The following is a 20,784-nucleotide window of genomic DNA, read 5'->3' as shown; positions in this document are numbered from 1 at the left end:
GAAAAGTAGGTAAAACAAAGAGGACTGAGCATGTAGAAATGCATGGAAGACGTAATTGTTTTGACGGACCCAGTTGGCAGAAATTCAGAGTTTGCAGTTAAAGGTTTTGTGCAGATTTATAAAGTGAATTGTGAATATCCCCTCATTTAACATATCTATGATACACATTACCCTGTGAACTGAAAGCACCATGTTTGCCCCAGTGGAGATGTCCAGTGACACTTTTTTCCAGGAAGAAAATTTGTATGATCAATAGACAAAATGGTCTTTTGACCAGTCTGAACCAACCCCTTAGTGTTGAAAAAACTGCCTGGTTTTAGTGGAAACATAACCCCTGACAAGAACACTTATACACAGTGATACTGGTAATAATGCTATAAATTGGGAAGGTAATATATACGAGTACATAGCAATATTTCTCATACTGCTATTGAATAAAATAGTTACTTAAACCACACAGAATCTATTAGTGTCATGTAATAAATGTAAAGTTTGCAACTGGTCTGGGTAGCCTTTTTTTGTGTGTGATCCACTACAGTAATTTCTAGTTATGTGCCCTGGGCAGCAAGAAAGCAATAGCCCAGTACTGCTTTATGTTCTGTCACACTCTGTATCCTTAAGGGAAAAGTGATAGCCTTATCAAGCAACCTAGTACCACAGTCTTTAAAAATCGATCACTATATATATATATATATATATATATATATATATATACACACACCTGTGAGTAAATTATTTAAAGGACTACAAGTTTAATAACAATTGAAAGGGTTAAACAATAAAGAGAATTAAGAGCTAATAATTAATAAGGTCTCCCATCCCAAACAAGTGGAAGAAATTTCACCAAATTGTGGCACAAATTTGTAGGTTTGAAAAGTTTTAACAGAGATAAACAGGGGAAGAAATAGAAGAGCAAAAGTTTATTCTATTAGGCTTGTTATTACGTTAGTTAGAAGGGATTTATTTTGCTTCTGTAGTGCAGCCATTAAAGGGTGTTAGTATTATATGCAAAGCATGCGTTACCAAAGCTTGTTAGAATTAGTTAAGGGCACATTGGCTTTAGTTGGGTCTATGGTTTATTCACCAACTTACCAAAAGTCTCTGAATGTTAAAAAGTGAAACAAAGGAAAAGAAAAGTTTGTTAACCATTTCTCTGTTAAGACATAACATAGAGAATGTAGAGGCAAACTCATATGATCAAACAAACACCACATTCTTACAGTTTTTTGATTTCCTGGACATAGTCTACCTGCCTGCTAGTGCATACAGTATGCTAATGGTTACACTTTTATAATACATATTCCAAATGTAATTAATTAACAGATTCTGTTTCAGACAATTATAACAACTTTAAAAGAGCAAGAAATTATACAAATGTATGTGTAGTTCTTTTACAATTGGTAACATTTATGAAGACTGGCCATTAGTGATATATTTTTGGTAACAATAAATAAATAAATAAATAAATAAATAAATATACATGTTTTCTGGTGCTGCATAGTTATTCATGTTTTCTGGTGCTGGCCCTGTGCTACTGATGTTGGTGAAATTGATTGAAGCACCAATAATGGAGTGTAGGTTTGTGCTCATTATTCTGTCGAACAGAAATAGTGAACAAGAACACAGTAAAGATACTAAAAAGATAATAATCCTTCCTCTCAGTTGGCACATGACTGGTTAAAAAACAAAGAAATGTTATACAGGTTGAGTATCCCATATCCATATATTCCGAAATACGGAATATTCCGAAATACGGACTTTTTTGAGTGAGTGTGAGATAGTGAAACCTTTATTTTTTGATGTCTCAATGTACACAAACTTTGTTTAATACACAAAGTTATTAAAAATATTGTATTTAAATGACCTTCAGGCTGTGTGTATAAGGTGTATATGAAACATACATGAATTGTGTGAATGTAGACACACTTTGTTTAATGCACAAAGTTATAAAAAATATTGGCTAAAATTACCTTCAGGCTGTGTGTATAAGGTGTATATGTAACATAAATGCATTCTGTGCTTAGATTTAGGTTCCATCACCATGATATCTCACTATGGTATGCAATTATTCCAAAATACGGAAAAATCCCATATCCAAAATACCTCTGGTCCCACGCATTTTGGATAAGGGAGACTCAACCTGTATTTGCAAATGACCATTCCAATTTCGGGAGCAAGTGTTTGGTTTATGTGTACAGCAAATGCTGTTTACTGTCTCAGAGCAAATAATCTATAATTATCAACATGGGGAAGCTGGGGAAATGAAGTCCACACTTTTAGAAGGTCTATAAGTACAAGATTTGACATGAAATCAACATGGCTAGAGGACTTTATCAAAACATTACAATTATAACAGTAGAAGAAATAATAATTTTATTACATAATATTATAATCAATATTTTCATGAAACGTACAACTTTGTGTCTTTTTTTTTTTTACAAGGAAAATATCTATCATTGCTTTTATTGTCAATCTTAACTTTTTCATAAACTGTTAAATATATGAAAAATATATGTAAAATTCACCCTGTTCATGTTAAATATTGTTTATAGCAGATGTATTGCTTTTATATAGTGTGTCAAAAAGGGTAGTTTGCACAGACTGTTATGGGACAGACTAATGGGTATATTTACTAAAGTGCGGGTTTCTAGAAGTGGAGATGTTGCCCATAGCAACCAATCAAATTCTACTCATGATTTATCTAGCACCTTCTAGAAGATAATAGCTAGAATCTGATTGATTGGTTGCTATGGGCAACATATCCACTTCTATAAATCTGCACTTTACTAAATATACCCCTAAGGCTTAACACTTTACATTTTTCTGGACACACAGCATGGCTTCACAGGTGGATCACATGGGAATGATTGTTCGCCTAGTCAGTTCGTGGAAGGAGGCATGAGTAACTGGTCTTGTGTCAGGGCAGATCGACCAATGGCAAGTTAGTTGGCTGGTGACTAGAGATGTGACAACAGAATATATTTAGTTTCAGAGTCTTGGGAATACTTTTGTTGGTGTGATGGCTGAAACCAGGGGCTTATGCAGACTGTAACATCCTGACATCTCAAAAAAACAGTTTACTGGTTCAGCAAGACCTGTGTGGACATCATTTATTAACATGTTTGCCACAATATGTAGCTGTGCCTAAACATTTTCTAGAATAGTAATTATATTCATCACACACATTGCCCATTGGTTTGTAAACCCCTATCAAGCCGCAAACAAGCTGCTGTTCTTCATCTTACCATGACCCTAGTTACGTCTCTGATTGTGGACAAGATGAGCTTCAGGCATCCATGTGGAGATATAGAGATAATTGGTTAGGGTTATTCCACACCAAGTCAACAGAGGGTTTCATTACATATTGTAATGATATTTGGTATATTAATTAATGCCTTGGGTGTGAAGATAACTTTAAATTCTTAGGTTGATACGTACAATGGTTTGAAGTTATATGCTTTTAAAGCTGCTATTTATTTAATGAAAAATGTGCTAATAACGTGATTTTTCAATTGCATTTGCAGCTCAACTATTGAGCTAGAGAGTTGGGCAAGGTGAAAATTAGATCTATTTATGCCTGTTCATTACTTTTAATTTATCTCCTTAACCACTTAACGGACGATTTTTCCCTTCAAAACCGTTTATAAAATAGTTTTTATATTTATTTAATATTGTTTAAAAACAATTTTTTAATATTTAAATATTATATTATGCACAACTGTAGAACAGATCTCCTAATCACAAACTGGAGGACACAGTGGGGCGGTGCGGTCGCATGTGATCTGACCATGCCAGTTAAGTGGTTAAACCAAACATGGTCCTCATGGCACCAAAACGGTCCAGGTTTCAGGTATATCCATGGATCAGTACAGATGATTAAATCAAATGACAGAGGTGCTAATTAAGTCACCTGTGGCCAAGCACGGATCAACTTGAAACCTGAACCTTTGGGATGCTTTGAGGACCGAGTCTGAGAATCTCTGCCTTAAACAATCCCTTTGAAGTTTATTATGTACAACGACACAATGTGTTAATACTAAAATATTTAAAACTTTTGAGATCATTTTATGTCTTTCATATATTTTATGAAAGCGTACTACAGATCATTATGGTGGTGCTGCTCTAGATGGATGGTGCTACTTGATGGATTGGGACTGACAGAAGGCTTCATTTGTTTTTAGTATTTCAATTTCAGAAAGGGTGTTCATTCAGCCTGTTAGAGTTATTGGATTTGCCTTACACAGAACATCTACATACAGTAGGAATCCATAAAACATCTGGCTTAATCTGGGTATAAAAAAAAAAAGGTAATGTACAAGCTAGATGGAAGAATGTCACTTTCACGTCATCCATGCTTTCACCTTTCTCCAGAATAAATGCAAGCCACCATTTCTTGGCAAACAGGTGTGTACTCGTACATCTAGCCTCAATACACCACGCAGCGCAAGCTGCCTGGCGTGACTTAGTCACCAAGTCACATGCCACTCTGCTAACATCAGGCATCTTTTTTTTGCCACAAATGCATCTTAGTTGCAACGCAATTTGACTAGAACACACAAGGTGACTATGCTGATTAATTTGATATAGGACACTTGTATTTTGTGTGTGAGTGAGTTTGTATATGGGGGGGAACAGAACTTATATTGGAAAAAGCTGTGGCTGCTACACTGTAGCACTAAAGTTGGGTACACAGTAGACAATTTTTTTTAATGATGTGGCCGATTCCAACAGATCAGGAATATAAAATTGTTCACATTGTCCTGTGTGTACGCACTATCTTGCACTCCCATGAGCCATTTGTCGCGTCTTCAGGTTGGTCGTACATGCAGCTCAATCTGAAGATATTGACAATGACAGCATACCTCTGGATGTGGCCACTGAAGATATATTGATATATTTAGCAAGACTGCATAGTGTGCACGCACTACATTGTTTCTCTGGTCATCTAATGTGTAACCACCTTAAGTGTGCAGATTCAAACACTTAAGGGGTAAATTTACTAAAGCTTCTAAAAGTGAAAAGAGGTGCTGTTGCCCATAGCAACCAATCAGATTATCTCTATCATTTCTTTATTGCATCCGAGGAAATGATAGATGCTTTAGTAAACTTACCCTCAGTTTCACAAGTGTCAAATATCAAATTAACCAGCACAGTCTCCTTGCGAGTGCTAGTCGCACTACATTGTGAGCAAGACAAAAAAAATAAGCAAAATAGACGTCTGACGCTAGAAAATTCTCATGCATCCTGGCATACCAAGAGGAACTGATTGGCGTGACTACAGCAAAGATGTACAGATGTCTTCTCATAGATCCTTGCTGGAATCACGCTAAATAGCCCTTTAAGTTGCGCCATGCCGTGGCGGGATTCAGAAGTGCCAAGAGTCTGTTTCCCCTTTTTCTTTCGAAAATGCGTCTTAGACACACAGTAGTGTAAGAGGACACACAAGCGGCTTCTGCTGATTAAAATAATTGGCATGCCTATATTCTGTGTGTAATTGCGGCTCTATCTTCATACGAACAGTTTGTATCCAAATACAGTCGCAGACACGCACAAAATATAGGCATGCTGCATATCACTTTAATCAGCAGAAGCTGCTTGTGCATCCGGTTACATTACTGTGCGTCTAAGACGCATTTTCGCGGAAAAACACAAAAAAGATGCTCTGCGCTACTGAGTCACACGGCACTCATGTTATGTGTAACGCAATTTGTAGAGAACAGAGCAAAGATGTAAGAGGACACATCTGTACGAGGACATATCTGTACCCTCTGGTGTCAGAAAGTTGTCACCATCTGTTCCAAATATTTTTGTGAGAAGGAAAAAGTCTTAAAGATTTTTGTTGGATGATTTTTGATATGGATGCCTCAGGTATGAAAGCATGGAATTTCTGGGTCCCAGGAATAGTTACTGTGATTTGAAGTGATCATCCAGAAAAATTGTTATCTTAATATGTTCTTCTTGTGTTGAAGTTGTGGTGTAAAAAAATGATTACCACATGGATGTTGCAAGCTTGCTGAGGATGCTAACCTCTTCACTGTGCCATCTACAAGCCATGAGCAGTCGCTGAAAAATGCCACTTTATGAGAGCGGAAGTTGACAACATTTTTCTTGTTCTTACATTGTGTGGCTGACACATCAGAGAAGCAGTAAAGGGACCCATACACTAGAGCGATAATGCCCGATTTCATCCGATTTCGGGCATTCGGCCCAATATATCAGATGAAATTGGGCATTTTGGAGGTGTTCCGATCCGATCCGATATGCGTTCCCGTGAGCATCGGATCGGATCCTCCAGACTGAATGTGCTGCACATTCAATCAGGTCCGACCTGGGGGCATGGCTGGGATCTCCCAAAATACATTGCATGCAAAAGGACAGCATACGATGTATCGTGGGCAATCCTGCCCCCCCGGGAAGCTGCCGGGGTGATCGCCTGTGACATGTGGTCGCATAAGTGTATGGGGCCCTTAAGTCTTTTTTGGTGGTTTTGCTAATTTTGTCTTCAAGAACTTTGTTTCCTCTGGAAGCAGTAGACTGCCACTGTGTTGTGTCCCAGACAGTCTGGAATAACAACATAGCTAAGATGCCTAGTTTGTTTCTCTCCCTTGTAATACACCACAAATGGGAGAATTGTAGCTTGAGAACTGGTCCAATGATAGCTCTGAGCTTTATCCTGCATGAAAAACAGTAGTTCTCAGCAAAATCAAAATCTGAAATGGAAACACTAAAAATAATGAAGCTTCTGTCAGTTCCAACCCATCAAGTATCACCATCCATCCCGAGCACCAGCACCAAATGGTAATGATCTGTAGTGCGCTTTCTTAAAATATGTGAAAGACATAAAATTATCTCAAAAGTTTAAATATTTTAGCATTAACAAACTGTGTCGCTGTATATAATATAAATCGAAGGAATTGTTTAAGGAGATGAATTAAAACTAATGAACAGGTCTAGATAGATCTCATTTTCATTATTTTAACAAAACAGCCAATGTAAAACCACTTGTAGCAGATGATCCCAAAATAAAACTTTTGGGATTTATTAACAATATTATCAATTTGTGAGATTTTTTTCCCCAGGTTTTGAAAATATTACTTTTTGAGTACATCAAAATGTAGAAAATGTTTAAATTTGAAATTTTTATAGAAACAGCAATGTGTTACATATAATATGAAAGCGCATAAAGAGAGGTTTAAAATTAGATCTTACCCACCTCTCTACCTCAATTAGGTGAGCTACAGATGTAATTAAATAAACTGCATCTTTAAAGGCAAAACCAGTGTACATATCAGACCAAGATTTGGGGTTTTTCTTTACACTCATGGCAGCATTTATCATTCCAAATTTAATTTAATTAAAATTATAGATTGTGAGGTAGATTTTTTTTTTAAACTGTGTTGATTTGATGTGGAATGGTCCTTTTATGAAACTGGAGTGATCAGAGGCGTAACTAGGGTAGGGCGAGTGGGGCACGTGCCCTGGGCGCCATGGCAGGCCCAGCAGGGGGGGGCGCCGCCGGCGGCCAGGTCATCATGCCCCCTTGCCCCCGTCACGCCGCAATGTGAGGGGAGTAGAGCGCAGCGTCTCTCCCTCCCCTCAATGTCCTCACCGCCGCTGCCAGCAGCGCTGCGTGTGTCCGGTCTCCGGCAGCGTTAGCCAATCAGAGCTTGCGGAACGGCTCCTGATTGGCTGCCGGTCCGTGAGCTCTGATTGGCTAGCGAACCGGCGCCACATAGTCGCCGCCGGAGACCTGGAGCGTTGAGAGGCAGGAGAGGTGCTGCGCTGCGCTCTCCTCCCCTCACATAGCACAGCCACAGAGGGAACGGGAAGGAAGTGATGAGTGTCCGGGGGGGGGGGGGGCATGTAACTGGCACTCTGTGAGGCAATGTAACTGGCACTGTGGGGCAATGTAACTGGCACTGTGAGGCAATGTAACTGGCACTGTGATGCAATGTAACTGGCACTGCGGGGCAATGTAACCGGCAATGTGAGTGACCGGGGGGGGGGGGGGGGCGGCATGTAACTGGCACTGCGGGGCATGTAACTGGCACTGTGGGGCAATGTATCTGGCACTGTGGGGCATGTAACTGGCACTGTGGGGAATGCAACTGGCACTGTGGGGCATGCAACTGGCACTGTGGGGCAATGCAACTGGCACTGTGGGGCAATGCAACTGGCACTGTGGGGCAATGCAACTGGCACTGTGGGGAATGTATCTGGCACTGTGGGGAATGTATCTGGCACTGTGGGGAATGTAACTGGCACTGTGGGGCAATGTAACTGGCACTGTGGGACAATGTAACTGGCACTGTGGGGCATGTATCTGGTACTGTGGGGCATGTATCTGGCACTGTGGGGCATGTATCTGGCACTGTAGGGCATGTAACTGGCACTGTGGGGCATGTATCTGGCACTGTGGGGCGCTGTATCTGTCACTGTGGATCTGACACTGTGGGGCATTGTATCTGGTGCTGTGGTGCATTGTATCTGGCGCTGTGGGGCAATATGTATCTGGCACTGTGGGGCGCTGTATCTGGCACTGTGTATCTGGCACTGCGGGGCAATTGTGTATCTGGCACTGTGAAAAAAGGGGACTCTGCATGCGTACTGTGCAAAAATTGAACAAAGGTGTGCTGAAAGGCGACACAGGGGGTAGGTGATAGTCATGTTGGAACGCCCCATTTTCAGTGGCCATGCCCATTTTTCACCAATCGCGCCTTCACCGTGCACACATACTTCTTTTGGTGTGTGTGTTTTTTTGTTTTTTTTTGTTGTGTTTTTTTTTTGTGTTTTTTTTTGGGGGGGGGGGGCGGGGGGCGCCACTCTTCATCTTGCCCTGGGCTCCGAAAACCCTAGTTACGCCTCTGGGTGTGATAGAAAGAGGTCGGAAAAGGGCATTTTTCTTTTAGTCTGAATGCTTTGCGCAGTGGGTACACTGTTGGCTAATTGATCTTTTAATCCTATCTCATGCATTGTGTGCCAACAGATCCACGCATTTGAATGTTCTGCCCAGTATAATCCTATATAGTGCGTCCAAAAATGGCTGCCTCACTTGGATCCCTTCACTAGTAGGATGAATAATCCATTGCATCTGAGGACTCAAAATGGCCGCCACACCCTTTGTATTAAATCCATGGTCTCGCTAATTCATAGACTGTATTGTATTTTGCTCCTACAATTTCTTTAGCACCTTGAGTCCTTCTGGAGAAAGAGTGCTACATAAATAATAATAATTAAAATATTATTATTATAAATGTTGGAATTAGGGCTACAGTGGCATCTACTCAGTGGTGTATCTATAAGTGGCGCAGGGTATGCCACACGGGCCCCTTGGTCCATTGGCAATACTGCAAAATCATAAGGAAAATTATGTGGTGGCCATTTTCCTGGCACAGCACTAAAGTCTACTAGCGCCAGAGTCTACTAGTCCTCATTAAGGATTGCCAATGCAGAGCTGCTCGCAACAGCTTTGCATTTGCAGTCCTTAGCAATGCAAATGCAGAAGGAGGTGCATACCACACCTCCCTGCATTTGCAATGCGATCACATCTCAGATGGACATCTCGACCATCAGTTGCGATGTTCATCTGCGACGGCAGGCTGAGTAAGTTTCAACTTACTCATCCTTGGCATCGCAGTGCGGCTTGTGAGGCCAAGGAAACTGCATCTCGCGACGCAGTCCTTGGCCTCACCACTCCCTGAAAATGGGGGAGACAAACCCCCCATTTTCCCGAATGCCCGTCACCCCTCCCCACGAACGCCTCTGCCTATCAGACAGAGGCGTTCACATACCTGCGCCACCTGCTCGTGCATAGGAGCCTAACATAGGGTAAATGCAATAAAGATCGCTTATGCAATCCTTACTGAATCATCACAGAGCCATCTTTTCATATGGACTCAATGGGCAGTTGCTCAAGAGCCCTAGAAGAATAAGGGCTCTACGCTGATAGCTGAGTGTCCCCTTTTTCCAGAGGTACCAGACTTTGAAAATCGGACCTGGGGAACCAGAGGTATCAGACTTCAAAGCAGTTGTCAACATCCAAGCCCATTACTTGCTCTTTCCAGCCAGATATCTCATGTTCTGTCTGACTTAATAGTTTTTCGGAGGGTATACTCCAAAAGCTGTGACTCTCCCCTTTCGAAGGACAATGGCAAATTGTCTCTACTACACCAGAACCAGAGATATCAGCCTTCCAACAGCTGGTACCTGCTCCAGCTCCACAGGCTTGGTATACAATTTTATATTTTCTTCGATCAATTGCTCTGGATCCTGAACTCTGATCCCCAGGTCCCCAGTACCTCCTGAAAAGGTGGAACTCTCTAGTTTTTTATCCCATTGATAGCTAGGAAATCTATTTCCAGGAACTGGAGATATCTGCAGTCAAGTAAGCTTCCCTACCACCGGAAAATGATGACTATTAAAGCCCACTTCACTATTCACCCCTTCCCTGCGTATTAAACACCCCCTACCACCCTGGAAGTCATGTCACGGGGACCCTTCATTCAGTACAATGCCCCCTTCTACAGTTTAATGTTCTCTTTCCCACCCCATCTCCCGCCATCTGTGCAGAGTAATTGGCAGAAATTACTCCTCCAGGACCTAAGTGCTGAGCGAAAGATGGAACACCCCCTACCACCCACGGACATCAAAGTTGCCACTGATAGCATGCAATCCCTACTGCTGGAGGACGGGTATGTGCTCCAGTGCACTGCTTTGCCCAGGGGCCTACACTGCTGTTAAGATGGCCCTGAATCACCCCCAATGCTCACTAATGCACCTCTGCTAGAGAAGAGGAGGCCTGGAAGGAGACTGCACATGTGCTCCCCTCATCACTTAATAGCCCCCTACATCTACAACAGTTTTATCACAGGCTATTCTGTGTGCATATCTTCTTCCTAGAACTTTACTACATATATGTGCTCACACATTTTATTCTGGTAGAAATTGTGAAGCTGGGTACATATAACATTAACCAAATTTCATAACTTTTTTAAATATATTAATTCATGATGAGGGACTCACAATAATTCTGAATACACTTGGGAAACTTGCATGCACTAGCAGTCTAAAATACGCTACTAATACATTATGTTGTCAGTATACAAGATGTATATTTCTATAGACCAGTATAAGCTGTTTTTCTTTTTTATATTTGTACGATCCACTAAAAAACATTGCAGTAGAAATAGACAGCTTCTTGCATCTTTTTTTAACCATACTTCTAGATGAGAGAACACCTCTGAAAAAAGGAAACTCGCCAAACTGTAGGTTATTAATGTAGGAAGAACAATATTCTAGTTACAATATGAGTATGTGTGTGTGTATAAAAGAAACAAGATTAAAAGAATAACGTTTTTTAGAGTTAAACAAGACATTTAGGCACAGGTCATTATAAAATACACATTTTCCAAATGACAAAAAAGCAACACACATTAGAGAGAAAACATTAATAAAAATAACATTTTTAAAAATGTAATAAGTGAAAATTACATAAAAAAAACAAACAAAGCATGTTTAGATATACTGTAACACAACATTGGCAAATGATCAGAAATTGAACAAGGATGGGTTTTTCTATAGAATGAGAAACCATTTCAAGAGTAAGTATATTTTACAACTGCTGATTCACCAACCATTAAAAAAGTGTTTATATTGTATATATCTGCTTGCCTTTTAACACTTATTACAAATTTGTCTGCATATTTGTGTTTAAATATCAGCAACTGCTGTACTGTATTCATTTTGATATGCATTTTAATATGTATATCTGACACTATTATCTGATCTATGATGCCAATGTTCGCTCTGTCAACATAATTTGGTGTTGTTCATTTTATTATTAATAAAACTCCATCATTTAATATCATATACACTAATCACTCTTTTATAGAAAGTTCTTTATGTGCCCCGGGTTCTTCCCCATTGTGTTGTGTTGTGCTCCCCATCCTACACAGCCTCATCTACCCTTGTGTTTTACCAGCCCACACGTGTCTCTCCAGCCCCAAGCTCCAGAACGATGTTAAAATAGTGCACACTTCTATATCTCAAACAACACAAATGAATCTCTGCAGACTATGGCCCAACCCACACAAATGTCTCTCGAGCCCCAGAATGTTGTTAAAATAGTGCACACTAATATATATATATATATATATATATAACATCTCAAACAACATGAAAGAATTACTGCAGACTCTGGCCCCAGCCCACAAAAGTGTCTCTCCAGTATCTTTTTTAATGTCTTCTGGCTGCCACCGGCTCCTCTACTCTGCCTGTCTCAGCAGTGCTTCTTGAATTGGTGCCGCAATAAACAAAACAAACTTCATTGCACCGGCCACCGCAATAAAGCTATAGCAGCAGCAATATAGCTACAGTTCAAAATTGCTTATTAGAATCAAATGTTCAGCCTGCCCAGATGCCCCAAGGCTTTTCAGATACCACTAGCATTTGTCTATACTGACTGCCTAGGGTCAGCTCTGTTTGAAGTTGATAAGGATCACCTTTTATGTGGCTTGTGCATGTTCATACACCCGTATTATTATAAAAACATACTTTCAATTTTGATTGGATTCCTTATATGTACTGATTAAAACATACTGAATTTCTGTTATGGACAACTATACTGTTCCCATCAAGTGCCATGTTTCTTCTTACCCGATCTGAGTTGTTTGATTCTTCCATTACTGGTGGCAGGATCTACAGGAAGGAAGTCTTTAAACCAGGTTATTTCAGGATCTGGATTGCCACTTGCTGCACACAACATTGTAGCTGTTCTTGTACGCTCAACCACCTTGAGCTGTGGGCCCATATCAATATTTGGAAAACCAGGAGGGAGCTGGTCCTCTGCACACAAAGATCACGGAGAAGACATCATAAGACAATTAGATAGTGTTAAAATCATGTACTACATACTGACTAAAAAACAACCCAAGAAACAGTTTATACAAATAAGATGTTTAACGTTCTAGCCCTGTAGACTGATAAAGTGGAGCGAGATAAAGTACCAGCCAATCAACTCCTAACTGCCATGTTACAGGCTGCGTTTGAAAAATGACAGTTAGGAGCTGGTTGGAAGGTGCTTTCTCTCTCTCCACGGCTTAGTACATCTGCTCCTCCTATATCTTACAAGTATTACAAGTTTAAAATAGAATAAAAACAAAAAAAATTACATGTATTAAAAAGTATACCCATTTTAAAAGATCATTGTTTTTACGATTATTGTTATAATACAGGAAACACCGACTAACACGTTTAACTATTACGTCTGCATTTAGAATGCTTGATAATGAGGTGACAGGAGACCAAAATAATAATGAGGTACATGAGTAAAGGGCCCTACACATTGGCCGATCCGCCGCTGAGCTGCCCGACAGCGGATACGGCCGACCCGGCGGCTGGGGGGGGGCAGTGAAGTTTCTTCACTCCCCCCGTCACCCGGCTCCGTAGCAGTGCAGGCAAATATGGACGAGATTGTCCATATTGGCCTGCATGCACAGCCGACGGGGCACCAGCGATGAACGAGCGCGGGGCCGCACATCGTTCATCGCTGGTGCCTCCACACTCAAAGATATGAACGGTATCCCGTTCATTAATGAACAAGATCGTTCATATCTTTGAGTGATGTCGGCCAGTGTGTAGGGCCTATAACACATTACAGCCTGTCAAAATTTATAGTAACAGAGATATGGATTGACTCGGAGCAAAGGAGTGCTGCAAGGGAGGTATAGCAACATAAGTAAATGCACCAGGTTCTCGTAGCAGCTTTACACAACAGAAAGAAATGGGCATATCGAATTAAAAACCATAACCAAAGCATATTTGGGTTCTGCCTACCTTCTTTGTGGAGTGGTCCACTGTAGTGGAGAGAAAAAGGTGGTGGAGGAAAAGTGTAAAATGCAGACTGAGCATTGGTAGAGTATGGGACACTGGTGTGTGCATTATATGACGTTCACTATGTATTACCTTCTGGTTACTGGGATACTTTTTGTATTGTATAGTGGTTACTGGGATGCTCTGTGTCATATAGTGATCGCTATCTCTGTATTGTATGATACAAAAAGAATGCTTACTAAATTGTATATACAGATGTGTCATCTTAGATCTTGGCACACACAAGTAGCAGCATAATGGGGCATACGCATGCTATGCATTCACTGTATATATATATATATATATATATATATATATACAGTATATGTTATACACATATATGTACATACACATATATATGACCACGACACAGAGCATAAAAAAAATATATAATACAGCCAGCCTAACTTTTTGCTGACAAGCTGATGTAAACTCAGGAGATAGGAGAGTGAGAGCTCATTCCTCTATGTCTCAGCTCTATACGCTGCCATGAATATCTTTATCAGCTTTCCTGCAGCCTACACGTTCAACCAATGAATGAGCCGCAGGCTGCCACTTCACACACTATTGGATGCTCCTTCTGAGGAAACTGTTCTATATGTATAATAGAGAAACCTGTCAAGGTTTTGACAGCTTCCACAATTAAGTCCGAACCAACTGCTTACCACTTTTCCACGGAAGCGTTCATACATCGGAGGTTCCGCCACGGCTGCGTTATCCCTCCTCTATTGCTTAATCTACAACGCTGACTACCCGGTGAGAGCACTCTGCATTTACCAACTATATAGTCACAAGTGAGTCATCGTCATAGGCAGGCAAAGCCCATCTACTTTGCCGTGTGAATACACTTGTAAACAGCACCTGCACTTGGTGAGAGACTTGTGATATACTAATCAAATTACAGTATAATAAAATAAAATATCGGGGATCCAACTAAATGACAGTGACATATATAAATGCAACCCAGTTGGCGGTCGAGTATATATAATACTGTACAGAACCCCTGTTAGTGGGAACAGAAACAATGTAGACAAAAAATAAAACCCGGGGGGCGCTGGAGCATCAAAAACAATTGTTCGTGTAAAAGTCCATATAAATGTAAAAATGTAGAATTCTGAATGCTTTCAACCGTGTTTCTATTAGACTCGATTAAAATCCCAGCCTGGAGTGGATATTCCAATCTCTTTTGGAACTGATGCTTGATTGTACTCAGCCAGGTATTTTACCTACAAGATACCCTCTCAGCAAAAAATTGCAGACACCCAAGATATATAGCCTTTGATTAGTAAAATTTTGATGTTTATTTGTAACATCCAACATAAAATATATAATGTATATTAGTTTCTATTTTATATACAAGGTACATTTACAGGAACAACCAGGTTACATCGAGACAGGTGAAAACATGAGTATCACCGATGCCAGGCACAAACAAATGGCAGTGATTTAGGCAGTCCCAGCAGCGGTCCGCACAAAGGAACACCATAATGGGGGGGGGAGGCGGAGCTAACTCCCGAAGTTCAACTCCTTGCTCTCAGCTGCCCCGGTGCTATCACAGTACAGCAGTAGCCGTGGCCATTACTAAAGGCAGAGGACGCACTTACCAGTGGTTCCTGCAACACTGTTTAGACTGCGCTGACCTTCTAAGGCAGCGCTGAGACTGAAAGACCTTAAACAAGATCGTGAGTTATCAATGGTGTAGAGCAGAGGTGTTAAACTTGTGGCACCTACCGCGCCTACTTTTGTCGCCCGCGCGCTGCGTGCCGTACACCTAAGGACTAAGGCGGACTTCTGCTATTTCAAATAAAGCGCCGGAGCCAATCAGAGCTTGCGGACCGGCAGCAGCGGCTCTTGATTGGCTACCGGGCCGCGAGCTTTCATTGGCTTACAAACCGGCACCTGATTCCACTCACCTGCGCCGGAGGAGACCCTTGGACACCAGCGTGACCAGCGGAGGCGGCGCCGTCAGCACTAGTATAGCCCTGAAAACAGCGGTGAGCACACTGCTGATGGGAACATGTATAAATATATATGAGGGCCAATAGCAGCTCCTATATAAGTAGTATTATTACTATATAGGGGAGAGAGTACCGCATTTTTATATATGAGGGCGAATAACAGCTCCTGGCACACTCAGAAAGATAGTGTAGTCTGTGTATATTATTATTATTATTACTATATAGGGGAGAGAGGATCGCATTTTTATATATGAGGGCGAATAACAGCTCCTGGCACACTCAGAAAGATAGTGTAGTCAGTGTATATTATTATTATTATTATTATTATATAGGAGAGAGAGGACCACATTTTTATATATGAGGGGAATAACAGTTCCTGGCACACACTGAAATAATAAGATTTACTCACCGGTAAATCTATTTCTCGTAGTCCGTAGTGGATGCTGGGAACTCTGTAAGGACCATGGGGAATAGCGGCTCCGCAGGAGACTGGGCACAACTAAGAAAGATTTAGGACTACCTGGTGTGCACTGGCTCCTCCCTCTATGCCCCTCCTCCAGACCTCAGTTAGGAAACTGTGCCCGGAAGAGCTGACACAATAAGGAAAGGATTTTGGAATCCCGGGTAAGACTCATACCAGCCACACCAATCACACCGTATAACTCGTGATACTATACCCAGTTAACAGTATGAAAAACAACTGAGCCTCACGAACAGATGGCTCATAACAATAACCCTTTAGTTAGGCAATAACTATATACAAGTATTACAGACAATCCGCACTTGGGATGGGCGCCCAGCATCCACTACGGACTACGAGAAATAGATTAACCGGTGAGTAAATCTTATTTTCTCTGACGTCCTAGTGGATGCTGGGAACTCCGTAAGGACCATGGGGATTATACCAAAGCTCCCAAACGGGCGGGAGAGAGCGGATGACTCTGCAGCACCGAATGAGCAAACTCAAGGTCCTCCTCAGCCAGGGTATCAAACTTGTAGAATTTAGCAAATGTGTTTGAACCCGACCAAGTAGCAGCTCGGCAAAGTTGTAAAGCCGAGACCCCTCGGGCCGCCGCCCAAGAAGAGCCCACTTTCCTCGTGGAATGGGCTTTTACAGATTTAGGATGCAGCAGTCCAGCCGCAGAATGTGCAAGTTGAATCGTATTACAGATCCAGCGAGCAATAGACTGCTTTGAAGCAGGAGCACCCAGCTTGTTGGGCGCATACAGGATAAATAGCGAGTCAGTTTTCCTGACTCCAGCCGTCCTGGAAACATAGATTTTCAGGGCTCTGACTATGTCCAGCAACTTGGAATCCTCCAAGTCCTTAGAAGCCGCAGGCACCACAATAGGTTGGTTCAAATGAAAAGCTGATACCACCTTAGGACGAAATTGGGGACGAGTCCTCAATTCCGCCCTATCCATATGGAAAATCAGATAAGGGCTTTTACATGACAAAGCCGCCAATTCTGACACACGCCTGGCCGAAGCCAAGGCCAACAGCATGACCACTTTCCACGTGAGATATTTTAGTTCCACGGTTTTAAGTGGCTCAAACCAATGTGACTTAAGGAAATTCAACACCACGTTGAGATCTCAAGGTGCCACTGGAGGCACAAAAGGGGGCTGAATATGCAGCACTCCTTTAACAAACGTCTGAACTTCAGGCAGTGAAGCCAGTTCTTTTTGGAAGAAAATCGACAGAGCCGAAATTTGGACCTTAATGGAACCCAATTTCAGGCCCATAGTCACCCCTGACTGTAGGAAGTGCAGAAATCGACCCAGCTGAAATTCCTCCGTTGAGGCCCTTCTGGCCGCACACCACGCAACATATTTTCGCCATATGCGGTGATAATGGTTTGCGGTCACCTCCTTCCTAGCTTTAAGCAGCGTAGGGATGACTTCCTCCGGAATGCCCTTTTCCTTCAGGATCCGGCGTTCAACCGCCATGCCGTCAAAAGCAGCCGTGGTAAGTCTTGGAACAGACAGGGTCCCTGCAGCAGCAGGTCCTGTCTGAGCGGCAGAGGCCATGGGTCCTCTGAGATCATTTCTTGAAGTTCTGGGTACCAAGGTCTTCTTGGCCAATCCGGAACCACAAGTATAGTTCTTACTCCTCTCCTTCTTATTATTCTCAGTACCTTGGGTATGAGAGGCAGAGGAGGGAACACATAAACCGACTGGTACACCCACGGTGTCACTAGAGCGTCCACAGCTATCGCCGGAGGGTCCCTTGACCTGGCGCAATATTTTTTTAGCTTTTTGTTGAGGCGGGACGCCATCATGTCCACCTGTGGCCGTTCCCAGCGATTTACAATCAGCTTGAAGACTTCTGGATGAAGTCCCCACTCTCCCGGGTGGAGGTCGTGCCTGCTGAGGAAGTCTGCTTCCCAGTTGTCCACTCCCGGAATGAACACTGCTGACAGTGCTATCACGTGATTTTCCGCCCATCGGAGAATCCTTGTGGCTTCTGCCATCGCCATCCTGCTTCTTGTGCCGCCCTGTCGGTTTACATGGGCGACCGCCGTGATGTTGTCTGACTGGATCAGCACCGGCTGGTGTTGAAGCAGGGGTCGTGCCTGACTTAGGGCATTGTAAATGGCCCTTAGTTCCAGAATATTTATGTGTAGGGAAGTCTCCTGACTTGTCCATAGTCCTTGGAAGTTTCTTCCCTGTGTGACTGCCCCCCAGCCTCGAAGGCTGGCATCCGTGGTCACCAGGAGCCAGTCCTGTATGCCGAATCTGCGGCCCTCTAGAAGATAAGCACTCTGCAGCCACCACAACAGCGACACCCTGGTCCTTGGAGACAGGGTTATCAGCCGATGCATCTGAAGATGCGATCCGGACCACTTGTCCAACAGATCCCACTGAAAGATCCTTGCATGGAACCTTCCGAAAGGAATTGCTTCTTAAGAAGCCACCATCTTTCCCAGGACTCGCGTGCAATGGTGCACCGACACCTGTTTTGGTTTTAGGAGGTCTCTGACTAGAGATGACAACTCCTTGGCCTTCTCCTCCGGGAGAAACACTTTTTTCTGTTCCGTGTCCAGAACCATCCCCAGGAACAGTAGACGCGTTGTAGGAACCAGCTGCGACTTTGGAAAATTCAGGATCCAGCCGTGCTGTTGTAGCACTTCCCGAGCAAGTGCTACTCCGATCAACAACTGTTCCCTGGACCTCGCCTTTATAAGGAGATCGTCCAAGTACGGGATAATTAAAACTCCCTTTTTTCGAAGGAGTGTCATCATTTCGGCCATTACCTTGGTAAATACCCTCGGTGCCGTGGACAGACCAAACGGCAACGTCTGGAATTGGTAATGACAGTCCTGTACCACAAATCTGAGGTACTCCTGGTGAGGAGGGTAAATGGGGACATGCAGGTAAGCATCCTTGATGTCCAGTGATACCATGTAATCCCCCTCGTCCAGGCTTGCAATCACCGCCCTGAGTGATTCCATCTTGAACTTGAACCTTCTTATATAAGTGTTCAAGGATTTTAAATTTAAAATGGGTCTCACCGAACCGTCCGGTTTCGGTACCACAAACATTGTGGAATAGTAACCCCGTCCTTGTTGAAGGAGGGGTACCTTGATTATCACCTGCTGAGAAAACAGCTTGTGAATCGCCTCCAGCACTGCCTCCCTGTCCGGGGGAGCTGTCGGCAAGGCAGATTTGAGGAAACGGTGAGGGGGAGACGTCTCGAATTCCAGCTTGTACCCCTGAGATACTACTTGTAGAAACCAGGGATCCACCCGTGAGCGAGCCCACTGGTCGCTGAAGTTCTTGAGACGGGCCCCCACCGTACCTGGCTCCGCCTGTGGAGCCCCAGCGTCATGCGATGGACTTAGAGGAAGCGGGGGAGGACTTTTGTTCCTGGGAACTGGCTGTATGTTGCAGCTTTTTCCCTCTACCTCTGCCTCTGAGCAGAAAGGACGTGCCTCTAACCCACTTGCCTTTCTGGGGCCGAAAGGACTGTACCTGATAATACGGTGCTTTCTTTGGCTGTGAGGGAACATGGGGTAAAAATGCTGACTTCCCAGCTGTCGCTGTGGAAACGAGGTCCGAGAGACCATCCCCAAACAACTCCTCACCCTTGTAAGGCAAAACTTCCATGTGCCTTTTAGAATCTGCATCTCCTGTCCACTGCCGAGTCCACAATCCTCTCCTGGCAGAAATGGACATTGCGTTTATTTTAGATGCCAGCCGGCAAATATCCCTCTGTGCATCTCTCATGTATAAGACAGCGTCTTTAATATGCTCTACGGTTAGCAATATAGTGTCCCTATCTAGGGTATCAATGTTTTACGACAGGGAATCTGACCACGCAGCTGCAGCACTGCACATCCATGCTGAAGCAATAGCCGGTCTCAGTATAATTCCTGAGTGTGTATATACAGACTTCAGGATAGCCTCCTGCTTTCTATCCACAGGTTCCTGTAGGGCGGCCGTGTCCGGAGACGGTAGTGCCACCTTTTTAGACAGACGTGTGAGCGCTTTATCCACCCTAGGGGATGTCTCCCAACGTGACCTGTCCTCTGGCGGGAAAGGGTACGACATTAGTAACTTTTTTGAAATTACCAGTTTTTTATCGGGGGAAGCCCACGCTTCTTCACACACTTCATTTAATTCATCAGATGGGGGAAACACCACTGGTAGCTTTTTCTCCCCAAACATAATACCCTTTTTTGTGGTACCTGGGGTAATATCAGAAATGTGCAACACATTTTTCATTGCCGTAATCATATAACGAATGGCTCTATTGGAATGTACACTAGTCTCATCGTCGTCGACACTGGAGTCAGTATCCGTGTCGACATCTGTGTCTACCATCTGAGGTAGTGGGCGTTTTAGAGCCCCTGATGGCTTTTGAGACGCCTGGGCAGGCACGGGCTGAGCAGCCGGCTGTCCCACATCTGCTAGGTCGTCAAACCTTTTATGTAAGGAGTTGACACTGTCGCGTA

The 20,784-nt window shown here is 42.9% G+C and overlaps 1 protein-coding gene across 15 annotated transcripts in view; it reads right to left on the bottom strand.

The window, feature by feature from the left end:
• PTPRS (protein tyrosine phosphatase receptor type S) overlaps nucleotides 1-20,784 on the bottom strand; it is a 752,553-nt gene that overhangs the window by 469,325 nt on the left and 262,444 nt on the right. For all 15 annotated transcript variants that reach the window (XM_063914875.1, XM_063914874.1, XM_063914881.1 and 12 more), the window contains exon 5: nucleotides 12,655-12,843. In XM_063914875.1, coding sequence (XP_063770945.1) covers nucleotides 12,655-12,843 — 189 coding nt within the window. The remainder of the gene's footprint in view (nucleotides 1-12,654; nucleotides 12,844-20,784) is intronic.

Source organism: Pseudophryne corroboree, chromosome 1 (genome assembly GCF_028390025.1).
Source record: "Pseudophryne corroboree isolate aPseCor3 chromosome 1, aPseCor3.hap2, whole genome shotgun sequence".
In the NCBI taxonomy this organism is placed as follows: Eukaryota; Metazoa; Chordata; class Amphibia; order Anura; family Myobatrachidae; genus Pseudophryne; species Pseudophryne corroboree.
This window is presented reverse-complemented; position numbering and strand designations above follow the sequence as displayed.